The sequence below is a fragment of the Salmo salar genome, chromosome 02, assembly GCF_965601325.2.
Source record: "Salmo salar chromosome 02, fSalSal1, whole genome shotgun sequence".
Lineage (NCBI taxonomy): Eukaryota > Metazoa > Chordata > Actinopteri > Salmoniformes > Salmonidae > Salmo > Salmo salar.
In genome coordinates this window covers 88,013,900-88,027,058 of record NC_138292.1, presented here as the reverse complement: position 1 = coordinate 88,027,058, position 13,159 = coordinate 88,013,900, and the positions used below count along the sequence as shown (strand labels likewise).

Sequence of the window (13,159 nt, the reverse complement as noted above, 5' to 3'; positions counted from 1 at the left end):
TTACATTTTAAATGTTTTCTTTACTCAAGTATTACAATTGGTTTTTTAGGGGTGTAGGGTGGAAGCTGTCTCCGCGTAACAGGGAATTCCTGTCCGTCGGCTTCCTGTATAGGTCTGTGCTTAAGCCACCCTTCTCCCTCTTAATCAAAATGTCCAGATAACTTGCTTCATGCACATCAAAGGTGAGGGTGAATTTCAGATGTTCACTGCTTGTATTGATGAAGGAGTGGAATCGATGAAGTTCCTCTGCTGTCCTCTGGAATAAATGGAACACGTCATCAATGAAGACATTTACAGAGCCTGATGAGATGCTAGAATGGATTGTTAGGGCTGACAATTACATTCTTCTCTAGACTACAATGACCATAATTCACTGAGCGCCTACTTGTCTTGTCTGTGTTTCTTTTACACCTGCTTCGTAAAAGAAACCGAAGAATGTGTAACAGTATAGCTTCCGTCCCTCTCCTCGCTCCTACATGGGCTCGAACCAGGGACTCTGCACACACCAACAAAACATCGTTACCATCGCTATTAGTGCGCACACCGCTAACTAGCTAGCCATTTCACATCGGTTACAAATGCACAATGGTCAATGCTATTTGGGATTCTTGGGACATCCCTACCCTGAACCCTAACCTTAAACCCTACCTTAACCATTTTAAATGTTAACTTCAATGGGCTAGGGACGTCCCAAGGATGTATCTCTACCTGAAAATACATGATCTAAGTGATTGATAGTTGGTATTCAGCAGTCATAAAGCCTTATTTACTTTAATGAACTACTAAAATAGTGATTTTGTCAGACAGCAGCTCTACACTTTATTGACTGACTGATCCATTCATCCTTCCATCCCTCCTCAGCCTTCCTCTCCTCTGAAGACCCAGTGGGGGTGGAGCTCAGTCAGAGAGCTGTTGAGGGACTGGTTAGGAAGAACACTTCTACAGTCAGAGAGGTGAGAGGTCACACATGGTTTAGATGGTAAATATTTATGGCCCCTTAGCAGTTCATCACGTCAGCAAAAGGGAATATGTTCCATCATCCATGTTTATTTGCATTACTGCAAATTGTCCACTGCTATTGGTGTAATTTCTTTGATATCCTTTGATATTATGAAGGTAATTTGTGTATAATGTACTTTTCACCACTCATTCACCCCATCTCTTTACATTGCTTACGCATTTTTGGTGGCCTGACTGCATCCAGACTATGCCAAAGGCCCATCCTGGTAGATCGGAACCTAATGTAGCTTGGAGTGATCGGATGACAAATGTCACATTTAGGTGCCAGGTGTAACTGAGGCCATAGATGCTCCATATCCATTACTTTGAGTGTTTTATATAATATGACTAAATGTGTTTCTGTGTTGCAGGGGCAGTCAAGAAATGGAACAGCGAGGCCAAAGAACATGACATAAGCAGAGCTGTGGGAGACCACCTCAAGCCCCTGGTAGAGCCGGGGGTGGTGTTTACCAATCCTTCAACAGGCTTGGTGGACCTGTACCAAGAGTCTGTTGATTGGTTGGTCATTCGGTTAATTTGTTTTGCAATATGTTCAAATCAAATCAAGCTTTATTTATACAGCACATGTCAGACATGGATGCAACACAAGGGCTTCACAGGAAAAAACTATGAAAATAAACAGAAATATTTAGTACACAAACATAAGAGGATAAAAAACAGAAGACTAACAACTGAAAGACTAATGAACATTCTAAGGAAATTACTTTGATTAAAACATTTATTGGATGCAACATCCAAGCCAAAATATGAGCTTGTTTTTTAGGAGGGGTTCTGAAAGACACTATGGGAGTGTCCACTGAAAATTGACTAGTAACAACAACTGGGACCTAAAAGACACCCACCATGAGACCCTCTAAATCTGCCCAAGAAGAGGCAAACAAAAGAAAAACCCACACCAAACTTAAAGACAGGAAGCAAACCAAAAAGGTGGAGCAACTAAAGGTGTTGACTCTCCACATGTATCAAGACAACTGGAGCACTGGGCCAGACACTCTTAAATAGAACCTGGACCAGCTCAGGTGAAACACCTTCCCACTAACGAGATGGACAAGCCAGCACAGGTGTAACACATACTGACTAACGAGGTGACACCAATCAGTGCACCCAAGACACATTTCAGTTGTACAAGTGACTAGAAAACAACTACCATTTTACATTATAATCAACTACAATGCTTCACCTTCTACAATATAAACATGGTGTCTACTGGCAGTCAAACATTAAAACAAGAAAAAAACACGTATTTCTAAATAATAATATACAATCGTATTATTTTTTTCTCCTTTTTCCTTCAAGAACTCTCGTCCCCTTGGAACGAGCCCAAACAAAACTCAAATCAAATTGTATTAGTCACATGCGCTGAATACATGTGTAGACCTTACAGTGAAATGCTTACTTACGAGCCCCTAAACAGCAGTGCAGTTTAAAAAAAATATGGATAAGAATAAGAGATAAAACTAATATCAAACACGGAAAAACGTGTCAAAATAAATTGTGATCAATGGTAACACACTGGTTAAACGCAAAACACAAATATTTTGACTGCCTACCCTTGAGACAATCAGCAACCAAGTTGTCCTTACCACATGCTAATAATAATAATCATTACTAAATGTTACATGAAATGTAAATATGAAATATTTGGTTGCATAGTCTTATTTTCAAAGTATTTTCAATGACATTTTGCTAGGTGGGATAGCCCCAATGTCAAAACACAGTTTTAACATGTCCAAATCAATAACCAATATGCAGAAACAGTTTGGGATAAATTGAAAACTTCAACATAAAATGTGCTATATACACAAACATCTGCCACAATAATCATATTACTTTTTTTTTTAAACAAGCACCTTATAAACTGCACAAGCACCAGAAACACTGTTGTTTTGACAAGTAGCAATAAATCACTGATATCAATTAGGGGGAAAATCAGGTTGTTTGTGCTGTTGAAACTAACACAACTAAACAAAACACATGGAAATGGGAGATATCTGTTACCTCACTGGTTAGAGGACAACCTGCAGAAGACAGTCAGCTACATTTTGGAGTGATGCATTTAAATTTAGGGGTCGCTGAACAATGGAACACTTATTTGTCATAACTCATCAATATCATGCTAAAATCATTTGTGCGAGAGGCGGGAGAGAGGAGGGAGATGAGGTTGCACATCCTATTAAAACTAACAGCTCAAAAACCACACGGAATCTGGGAATAATGTGTACATCCCTGGTTAGAGGACAATTTGTAGAAAACAGCTAGATACATTTTGAAGTGTTGCATTTTGATTCAAGTGGGTCACCAACGTGGTAAGTATAACACAACTCTTTTTTTGTTAGTCACTTTTTGTTAAATCACATAAATAGTACTCTTTCAATTCAGAGCCTGGATTTCCCCCCCTGAGGCTAATATCCATATCATGCTGAAATCAATAGAACAGGGGACAAACGTTTAGGCTTCTACATTGTGACATCATTAAAATACTCCTACTACAATGTTAAAACATTCTACATTGTGACATTAATTCATTGATATCATGAAACAACTCCTTCATGTATGTACTTTTATCAGATTATCTCTAGTCACAGCTATAAGCTTTCTCTCCTGTGTGTGTTCTCTGGTGTCGAGTCAGATGGCCAGATTGAACAAAACTCTTCCCACATTGACCACAGCTAAAATATTTTTCTCCTGTGTGTATTCTCTGGTGTAGAGTCAGAATGCTACATGCAGCAAAACTCTTTCCACATTGACCACAGCTATAAGATTTCTCTCCTGTGTGTGTTCTCTGGTGTAATGTGAGCTGGCTAGATTGAACAAAACTCTTCCCACATTGAGTACAGCTATAAGGTTTCTCTCCTGTGTGTCTTCTCTGGTGCACTGTCAGATGGCTAGATTGACCAAAACTTTTCTCACATTGACCACAGCTATAAGGTTTATCTCCTGTGTGTGTTCTCTGGTGTATAGTCAGATTGCCAGATGTATTAAAACTCTTCCCACATTGACCACAGCTATAAGGTTTCTCTCCTGTGTGTGTTCTCTTGTGTCGAGTCAGAGTGCTAGATGCAGCAAAACTCTTCCCACATTGACCACAGCTATGCAATTTCTCTCCTGTGTGTGTTCTCTGGTGTAGAGTCAGAGAGCCAGATCGACCAAAACTCTTCCCACACTGACCACAGATAAAAGGTTTCTCTCCTGTGTGTGTTCTCTGGTGTATAGTCAGAGAGCCAGATAAAGTATATCTCTTCCCACATTGATCACAGCTATAAGGTTTCTCTCCTGTGTGTGTTCTCTGGTGCACTGTCAGCTGTCCAGATTGACCAAAACTCTTCTCACATTGATCACAGATATAAGGTTTCTCTCCTGTGTGTGTTCTCTGGTGTAATGTCAAATGGCTAGATGTAGTAAAACTCTTCCCACATTGATCACAGCTATAAGGTTTCTCTCCTGTGTGTATTCTCTGGTGCACTGTCAGCTCTCTAGATCCACCAAAACTCTTCCCACATTGATCACAGCTATAAGGTTTCTCTCCTGTGTGTATTCTCTGGTGCACTGTCAGATTTTCAGATCGACCAAAAGTCTTCCCACATTGATCACAGATATAAGGTTTCTCTCCTGTGTGGATTCTCTGATGAATTATAATGCCTGATGATGAGGTGAATCTCTTCCCACAGTCAGAGCAGCAGTGAGTTCTCTTCCCTGTGGATCTCTGCTGGTGTTTATTGAGGTGTTCTGATCTGGAGAGACTCTTCTCTGCCTCTTCAGCATCACGAGGTTGTTGAGGCTCCCCAGAGGATTTACGATAGTTAAGTATCTCTCCTGTGTGAACAACAAAGTCAGACAGATGATTAAAGGCCCACAACAGCAGAAATCCACTGTAAAAGGTGATGCCAACAGCGTTGCCATGATGTTATACAATAATTTACATCTGTAATGAATGTTAAAATTATTTGACAATTGTCTTAAAATGAGCAAAAATAGTCATATTTTGTCTTGTTTTCACATTAGTAGTAACATCGATGATTGTAGGCTAGAAATAAGATATTCATGTTGTTGAAACTCTAAACAGTGTGCCAGACGACTTTTGGTCTCCAATATAGGCCCCTTTCTGTGTTTGCTAAAATTGCGGCACGAGGGCAATTTGATTGCAGAAACTCCTCCCTGCTAATGAGGAAACCGGTAGTTATGGATGTACCATATCTGCCTGGAGCAAAAATGGTGAGAAAAGATTTTAGTTTTTCACAATGTATTCTGAATGTGAATGGGGGGAAACTCAGGGGAGTAACCTCCATTTCCAGGTTGCTTATGAGTACATTTCACACTACTTTGGATTATAATTGTAAGGCTCGTTTGAATGTCCTGTTTAATATAAATGTTTGCTACAGTATTATGAATTATGTGTAATTATTGAAGAACCGCGTTAATGACAGTATCCATTTGGTTGTTGTCAATAAAGTTAAGATTCTATTTTTTTATTTCACATTTATTTAACCAGGTAGGCCAGTTGAGAACAAGTTCTCATTTACAACTGTGACCTGGCCAAGATAAAGCAAAGCAGTGGGACAAAAACAACAGTTACACGTGGGATAAACAAACGTACAGTCAATAACACAATAAAAAATCTATATACAGTGTGTGCAAATGGAGTACGGAGGTAAGGCAATAAATAGGCCATAGTAGCAGAAGAGTAATTACAATTTAACAAATTAACACTGGAGTGATAGATGTGCAGATGATGATGTGCAAGTAGAAATACTGGTGTGCAAAAGAGCAGAAAAAGTAAATAAAAACATGGGGATGAGGTAGGCAGTTGGATGGGCTATTTACAGATGGGCTGTGTACAGCTGCAGCGATCGGTAAGCTGCTCAGATATCTGATGCTTAAAGTTAATGAGGGAGATAAGTTTCCAACTTCAGAAATGTTTGCAATTCGTTCCAGTGATTGGCAGCAGAGAACTGGAAGGAAATGCGGCCAAAGTAGGTGTTGGCTTTGGGGACGACCAGTGAGATATACCTTCTGGAGGGAGTGCTATGGGTGGGTGTTGCTATGGTGACCAGTGAGCTGAGTTAAGGCGGCCTAGCAAAGACTTATAGATGACCTGGAGCCAGTGGGTTTGGCGACGAATATGTAGCGAGGGCCAGCCGACGAGAGCATACAGGTCGCAGTGGTGGGTGGTATATGGGGCTTTGGTGACAAAACGGATGGCACTGTGTTAGACTGCATCCAGTTTGCTGAGTAGTGTTGGAGGCTATTTTGAAAATGACATCGCCAAAGTAAAGGATCTGTAGGATAGTCAGTTTTACGAGGGTATGTTTGGCAGCGTGAGTGAAAGAGGCTTTGTTGCGAAATAGGAAGCCGATTCTAGATTTAATTTTGGATTGGAAATGCTTAATATTAGCCTGGAAGGAGAGTTTACAGTCTAGCCAGACACCTAGGTATTTATAGTTGTCCACATATTCTAAGTCAGAAACGTCCAGAGTAGTGATGCTGGACGGGCGGGTGCGGGCAGCGATCGGTTGAAGAGTATACATTTAGTTCTACTAGCGTTTAAGAGCAGTTGGAGGCCACGTGTGGAGTGTTGTATGGCATTGAAGCTCGTTTGGAGGATTGTTAAAACTTCTTTGGGATAGGGGAAAGTATTTTGACGTCCGGATGAAAAGCGTGCCCGTAGTAAACTGCCTGCTACTCAGGCCCAGAATGTAGGATATGCATATTATTAGTAGATTTGGATAGAAAACACTGACGTTTCTAAAACTGTTTGAATGATGTCTGTGAGTATAACAGAACTCATATGGCAGGCAAAAACCTGAGAAAAATCCAACCAGGAAGTGTGGAAATCTGAGGTTTGTAGTTTTTCAAGTGATTGCCTATCAAGTATACAGTGTCTTTGGGGTTATTTTGCACTTCCAAAGACTTCCACTAGATGTCAACAGTCTTTAGAACGTTGTTTCATGCTTCTACTGTGAATGGGGAGAGAATAAGAGGTTTTGGAATAAGATGACTGAGAAAATGACATGAGCTCAGTGGTGCGCGCACCCGAGAGAGTTAGCTATGTTCCTTTTCTTTTTTGAAGACAAAGGACTTGCCCGGTTGGAATATTATGGAAGATTTATGATAAAAACATCCTAGATTGATTCTATACATCGTTTGCCATGTTTCTACGAACTGTAATATAACTTTTTTGACTTTTCGTCTGAACAGTGCCTTTGGATTACTCGACCGAACGCGCGAACAAAAAGGAGGTATTTTGACATATATATGGACTTTATCGAAACAGATGAACATTTATTGTGGAACTGGGATTCCTGGGAGTGCATTCCAATGAAGATCATCAAAGGTAAGTGAATATTTATAATGCTTTTTCTGAGTTTTGTTGACTCCACAAAATGGCGGGTTTGGTTTCCTGACCGAGCGCCGTACTCAGATTATTGCAAAGTGTGTTTTCGCTGTAAAGTTTTTTTGAAATCTGACACAGCAGTTGCATTAAGGAGAAGTGTATCTATAATTCTTTGAATAACAGTTGTATATTTTGTCAACGTTTATGATGAGTATTTCTGTAAATTGATGTGCTCATTCACCAGAAGTTTTGGGAGGCAAAACATTTCTGAACATTACACGCCAATGTAAAATGTGTTTTTTGGATATAAATATGAACTTTATCGAGCAAAACATACATGTATTGTGTAACATGAAGTCCTATGAGTGCCATCTGATGAAGATCATCAAAGGTTAGTGATTAATTTTAGCTGTATTTCTGTTTTTTGTGATGCCTCTCCTTGCTTGGAAAATGGCTGTGTGGTTTTTCTTGTCTAGGTGCTGTCCTAACATAATCTAATGCTATGCTTTCGCCGTAAAGCCTTTTTGAAATCGGACAATGTGGTCGGATTAACGAGAAGTTTATCTTTAAAATTGTGTAAAAAAGGTGTATGTTTGAGAAATTTGAATTATGAGATTTTTGTTGTTTTGGACTTGGCGCCCTGCTATTTCACTGGCTGTTGGCGAGTGGGACAGTAGCGTCCTACCTGCCCAAGAGAGTTTAATTGTAGTATACTGTAACTACATACTTAATGAGTATATACTACATACTATTAGTTAATTGTAGTAAACTGTAAACTGTAACCGAACCGTATCCTTTCAGTTGAGCGCTCTTCTCCTGTCTACTGGAAGTTTATGTTGTTGCTATGCAACCTCTTGCTAGCTAGTTAACATAACACATTACTAGTTAGACATTTCACGACTTCAGGTGTTTTTAAATTCAATCTTGAATACCAGAGTGCTTCATAAATTCAGACCGTTGTCCGTTTGTAAATTCAGACCGTTTCGCTCTCAGAGCCACTGGACGCTCCGGCCGAGGAGTTGGGTTGATTTGACTGTTCTGAACTTAGCTTGCTAGCTACTTCCAGACACAAATGAGACTCTGACCATTTTCCTCTCCCTAGCAGAGCTGGTTAGGCAGTTTTCATGTTATCCAGAGTGACTGTAACTGTGCTGCTGGAAAACATTTAAATTAAGCTTTTTTTCCCTACGTTTACTGACACCTGGACATATTCAATGGGTGTTGAGCGCTAGTAAATTCATTATTCGGCTCTCTGGTAATCAGACGAGTGCGCTCTGAAATCAGAGTAAATAGCCAGAGTGAATTTATGAAAGCACCCGAATGTCCATTGAGAAAGCACAACGACTATACCATTTAGCTAAGCTAAGAATCACAGGTATAATCAAGTCAATAAACTTTGGGTAGTTAGTTAGATAGAATATAGTTAATATACTGGCAAGTTTGATGTATAAGTAGCCAACTAACGTCAGGTAGCTAGTTAACACACCAGTACATACTGCTGTAATAACATGCTAACAAATTGTCAGCCAAAATAACGTGTACGGTAACTTATTTGAAAAGTCATTACTTTATTACATTGCTCAACATTTTCTTAACATTTGGCATAATTAGTTAAAGCAATGAATTTGTATCTGCTTTCGTTGGACTTCGGCTGCATATTTTCTGCCATTTTCTTCAAATCTGAAAACGATTTGCATTATGGGCCCTAACGTACTGCGTGTTTACGTCATATTTTGGTGAATTTAGTACGACATCCGGGAACTTTTGGCATAATAACATCACACTATGACCAATAAGCATACTATATACTCAATTAACATCACAAATTGTACGGTTAGTATGAGTATTCTAACACAGCTAATGACTTATCAACAGCTCTAACAATTTGACCCCCACAGGAAATCTACACTGGCAGTTATAGAAAGACCCATATACTATATAACCATTGATTCTTGAAGAATAGAACTTATAAATGCCTCAAATGTTTCAACTGTATTACCCCATCAGAAACCAAAACATAAGCTTGAAAAACGCCACTGTTTGTAAACAAGCACTGTATAGCCTTGAAATCTTGTTTAAAACAATCATTTTGACCTTATGGATGGCTAGTCCTTGTATTCATAGTGTAGTGAATTCAGGGGGTTGTCCTGAGCTGAACTCAAACCTGGGTCCAGCAACTGTCAAGCCAACACCTTATAACTGTCACGCCAAGATGTCTGAACTTCTTGACGAGGTCGCTAGGTGTTGGGTTACGGTTGATACAATAGCTTTCTCTATGAATTTGAGGGTGGTTACATTTCTCCAGCCCCCATCCCTCAACTGTTTACCAAACCAAGTGTCAGGGCTGACAATTTGTTTCTGTTTAAAACCTAGTTTGTCCCTTTAAACAAGCCACACAACAATCAATCAGCAGTTCAAACAATAACAAAGCTGTCATTCCACCACTAGTTTAGTTATAAGATGATGATGGGGTTGGAGAAATGTAACTACTCTCAAATTCATAGACGGACCTACGGATGCAAGGACTGACCATCCATGATATCAACATTATAGTTTTAACCATGTTGAGTGTTTACGGTGTTTGTTTATCATTTAAATTGTTTCTAAACATTGGAGTAAAAAAAGCTTATTTGGGGTTCTGATGGGGTACAACAGTTTAACTAAGCTCATGAGGCATGTGTTATATTCTTCAAGAATCAATAGCTATAAATAAATAATTTAAAAGTCCAAAAATTGATGTAGTTATTGCATATTTCCCCTTTAACACCACACATCAGTTCAACAACTGCAGAGTTTGTGCCTCTGTTTTTAAGACAGTACTTACTAGTGTTAATCAGGGCCTGTTCATCGTTAGAACCATTGGATGCCTTAACATGCCTTTGGGAAACCGGGCCCAGATATCCCGTTTCATCCTCTTCATCCTCGTCTTCTTCCAATGTGACAGTCATCTCCCCCTCCTCCTCTTTCACCCTAAAAACAGCATCCTCCTCTTTCACTTCCTCTTCTTTAACAGTAACATCCTCATCCTCTTTCACTCTGAACGCGTCTTCCTCTTCTTTCACTGTAACAGCCTCACCTTCTACTTCTTGTTTAACTGTGACATCCTCTTCTTCCTTCTCCTCTTTCACGACAATGTTCAGCCCCAGAGCTTCTTTCTCCGTCCAACAGACCTCCTCTTCTTTAACATGAGGCGAGTAGTTTAGGGAGCTCATGTTCGGGGATGCTAGCTAGCTAGCTATCATTAGCGACTAGGCTAGTGCTAACTTAACCAGCCAGCTACTATAGCTGACTAATACAAAATAACGTAATATTAAATTAAATAAGTTAACAAGTAGATACGACAGACGTGTGTCTAAAACACAGTAGGTAATATACACCGAAAGCGTATAAATAGCTTGAATCTTTCGGGTATGTTAGCTAGCAAGCTACCGAGGTGGTTGACGAGCTGTTTATGAAGAACCGTCCACTAGATTATACGTCACGCTGGCAGCATCGCCTGAAAGACGCACATCGCCGTCTGCTGACTGGAGGGAAACGCAGTTGAGGATCATATTTTATTTTCAGACAAAGATTATTTTACATGGATTTAATTAAATAATACTATTATATTGAGACATACAAAGACCTGAATGTGTTGATTGATTAGTGGGAATAAAACATGTTTACTACAGCACATTCAAGACAGTTTCATTAAGTCAAACTAAACCTAAATAAGTAGCCAGCTACTATAGGTCTATACTGCTCCAACATGGTGTAACAATACATCATGTAGATGTATATAATGAACAGACAAGGTCTATACTGATCCTACATGGTGTAACAATACATCATGTAGATGTATATAATGAACAGACTAGGTCTATACTGCTCCTACATGGTGTAACAATACATCATGTAGATGTAAACTACCGTACAAAAGTTTGGGGTCACTTGGAAATGTCCTTGTTTTTGAAAGAAAATCACATTTTTTGTCCATTAAAATAACATCAAATTGATCAGAAATACAGTGTAGACATTGTTAATGTTGTAAATGACTGTTTTAGCTGGAAACAGCTGATTTTTTATGGAATATCTACATAGGCGTACAGAGACCCATTATCAGCAACCAACACTCCTGTGTTCCAATGGCACGTTGTGTTAGTTAATCCAAGTTTATAATTTTAAAAGGCTAATTGATCATTAGAAAACCCTTTTGCAATTATGTTAGCACAGCTGAAAACTGTTGTGCTGATTTATCAAAGCTTTTGTAAACAGTGTTGTTGCATAACAATCAGGCAGTAGAACAACAATAATCACCCTCTTGACCAATCTTCCCTCCCCTTATAACATTGGGTTGATTCAGATCCTGCCAGTGTGCCAGGTGGTCATTGGGTTCGATTCAGACCCTGCCAGTGTGCCAGGTGGACATTGGGTTTGACTCAGACCATGTCAGTGTACCAGGTGGACATTGGGTTTGATTCAGACCCTGTCAGTGTGCCAGGTGGTCAATGGGTTTGATTCAGACCCTGCCAGTGTACCAGGTGGACATTGGATTTAATTCAGACCCTGCCAGTGTACCAGGTGGACATTGGGTTTGACTCAGACCATGTCAGTGTACCAGGTGGACATTGGGTTTGATTCAGACCCTGTCAGTGTACCAGGTGGACATTGGGTTTGTTTCAGACCCTGCCAGCATGGCCAGAAATGTATTCCAAGGTCAGTAACTTATAACCACTGAACCACCCCAGACTAAAAACACCTAAGTATTAGATTTACTACCATGGTCTAATTTGTCACTGCATCAGACACCATTCACAATGCTGGCTGAGGTACGAGTAAAACATGACATATTATTTCCTAACCATTCACAATGCTGGCTGAGGTACGAGTAAAACATGACATATTATTTCCTAACCATTCACAATGCTGGCTGAGGTATGAGTAAAACATGACATATTATTTCCTAATTGTAAGAAATTCCCCAATCTTTTAAAAAAGATCTGAAATGGCAAGGCTTTAGCTCAGTGGGCTTTTCCATTGTTGAGGAAAGCAGGGGAAGTGTTGTAACAGAACTGCCTGAGATGTGGGGGAAGGGACGCTGCTCACTGATTGGCTGTAGGGACAAGGGTCCCTCCAAAAATCTAGCACTATTCCAACTGACATGTCAAACTCTCCCCCAAATCTACCACTAATAGGCCAAGCCTCCACAGACCCTGTCTTGTATTGACAAACAGAACAAATCATTTGACATTCAAATATGTCATTTTAAATAGCTCAGTTCAATCTAGCTGGGCCTTTTTAACACAGACAGTTGTTCCTGCTGTAGATGTTATGCCTTTGTACAGATCTAGGACCAGTTCTCCACAATGCATATACAGTACCGGTCAATTGTTTGGACACACCTACAAATTCATTGTTTTTTCTTTATTTTAACTATTGTCTACATTGTAGAATAATAGTGGAGACATCAAAACTATGAAATAACTCATATGGAATCATGTAGTAACCAAAAAAGTGTTAAACATAAAATATATTTTATATTTGAAATCCGTCAAAGTAGCCACCCTTTGCCTTGATGACAGCTTTTCACCCTCTTTGCATTCCCTCAACCAGCTTCACCTGAAATGCTTTTCCAACAGTCTTGAAAGAGTTCCCACATATGCTGAGCACTTGTTGGCTGCATTTCCTTCACTCTGCGGTCCGATTCATCCCAAACCATCTCATAGGCATAGTTGTGTTGTCTTCACAGTTAACTCTAATGAACTTATCTTCTGCAGCAGAGGTAACTCTGGGTCTTCCTTTCCTGTGGCGGTCCTCATGAGAGCCAGC

At 39.7% G+C, this 13,159-nt stretch overlaps 1 protein-coding gene across 1 annotated transcript; it reads right to left on the bottom strand.

Annotated features, from left to right (window-relative positions):
* Positions 1-1,551: 1,551 nt before the first annotated feature.
* Positions 1,552-10,980, bottom strand: LOC106578622 (uncharacterized). The gene is made up of 2 exons (XM_014157634.3): positions 10,176-10,980; positions 1,552-4,833 (listed from the first exon to the last, which is right to left on the bottom strand). The coding sequence occupies exons 1-2, from the start codon at positions 10,561-10,563 to the stop codon at positions 3,596-3,598; spliced, it is 1,626 nt and encodes a 541-aa protein (XP_014013109.2). The 5' UTR covers positions 10,564-10,980; the 3' UTR covers positions 1,552-3,595.
* Between the last annotated feature and the right edge of the window lie 2,179 nt (positions 10,981-13,159).

Coding starts and splice junctions, on each gene's coding strand:
- LOC106578622 (XM_014157634.3), bottom strand. CDS start 10,563: ATGAGCTCCCTAAACTACTCGCCTCATGTTAAAGAAGAGGAGGTCTGT. Junction 4,834..10,175: donor ACAGGCCCTGATTAACACTA/GTAAGTACTGTC, acceptor TTGTTCACACAG/GAGAGATACTTAACTATCGT.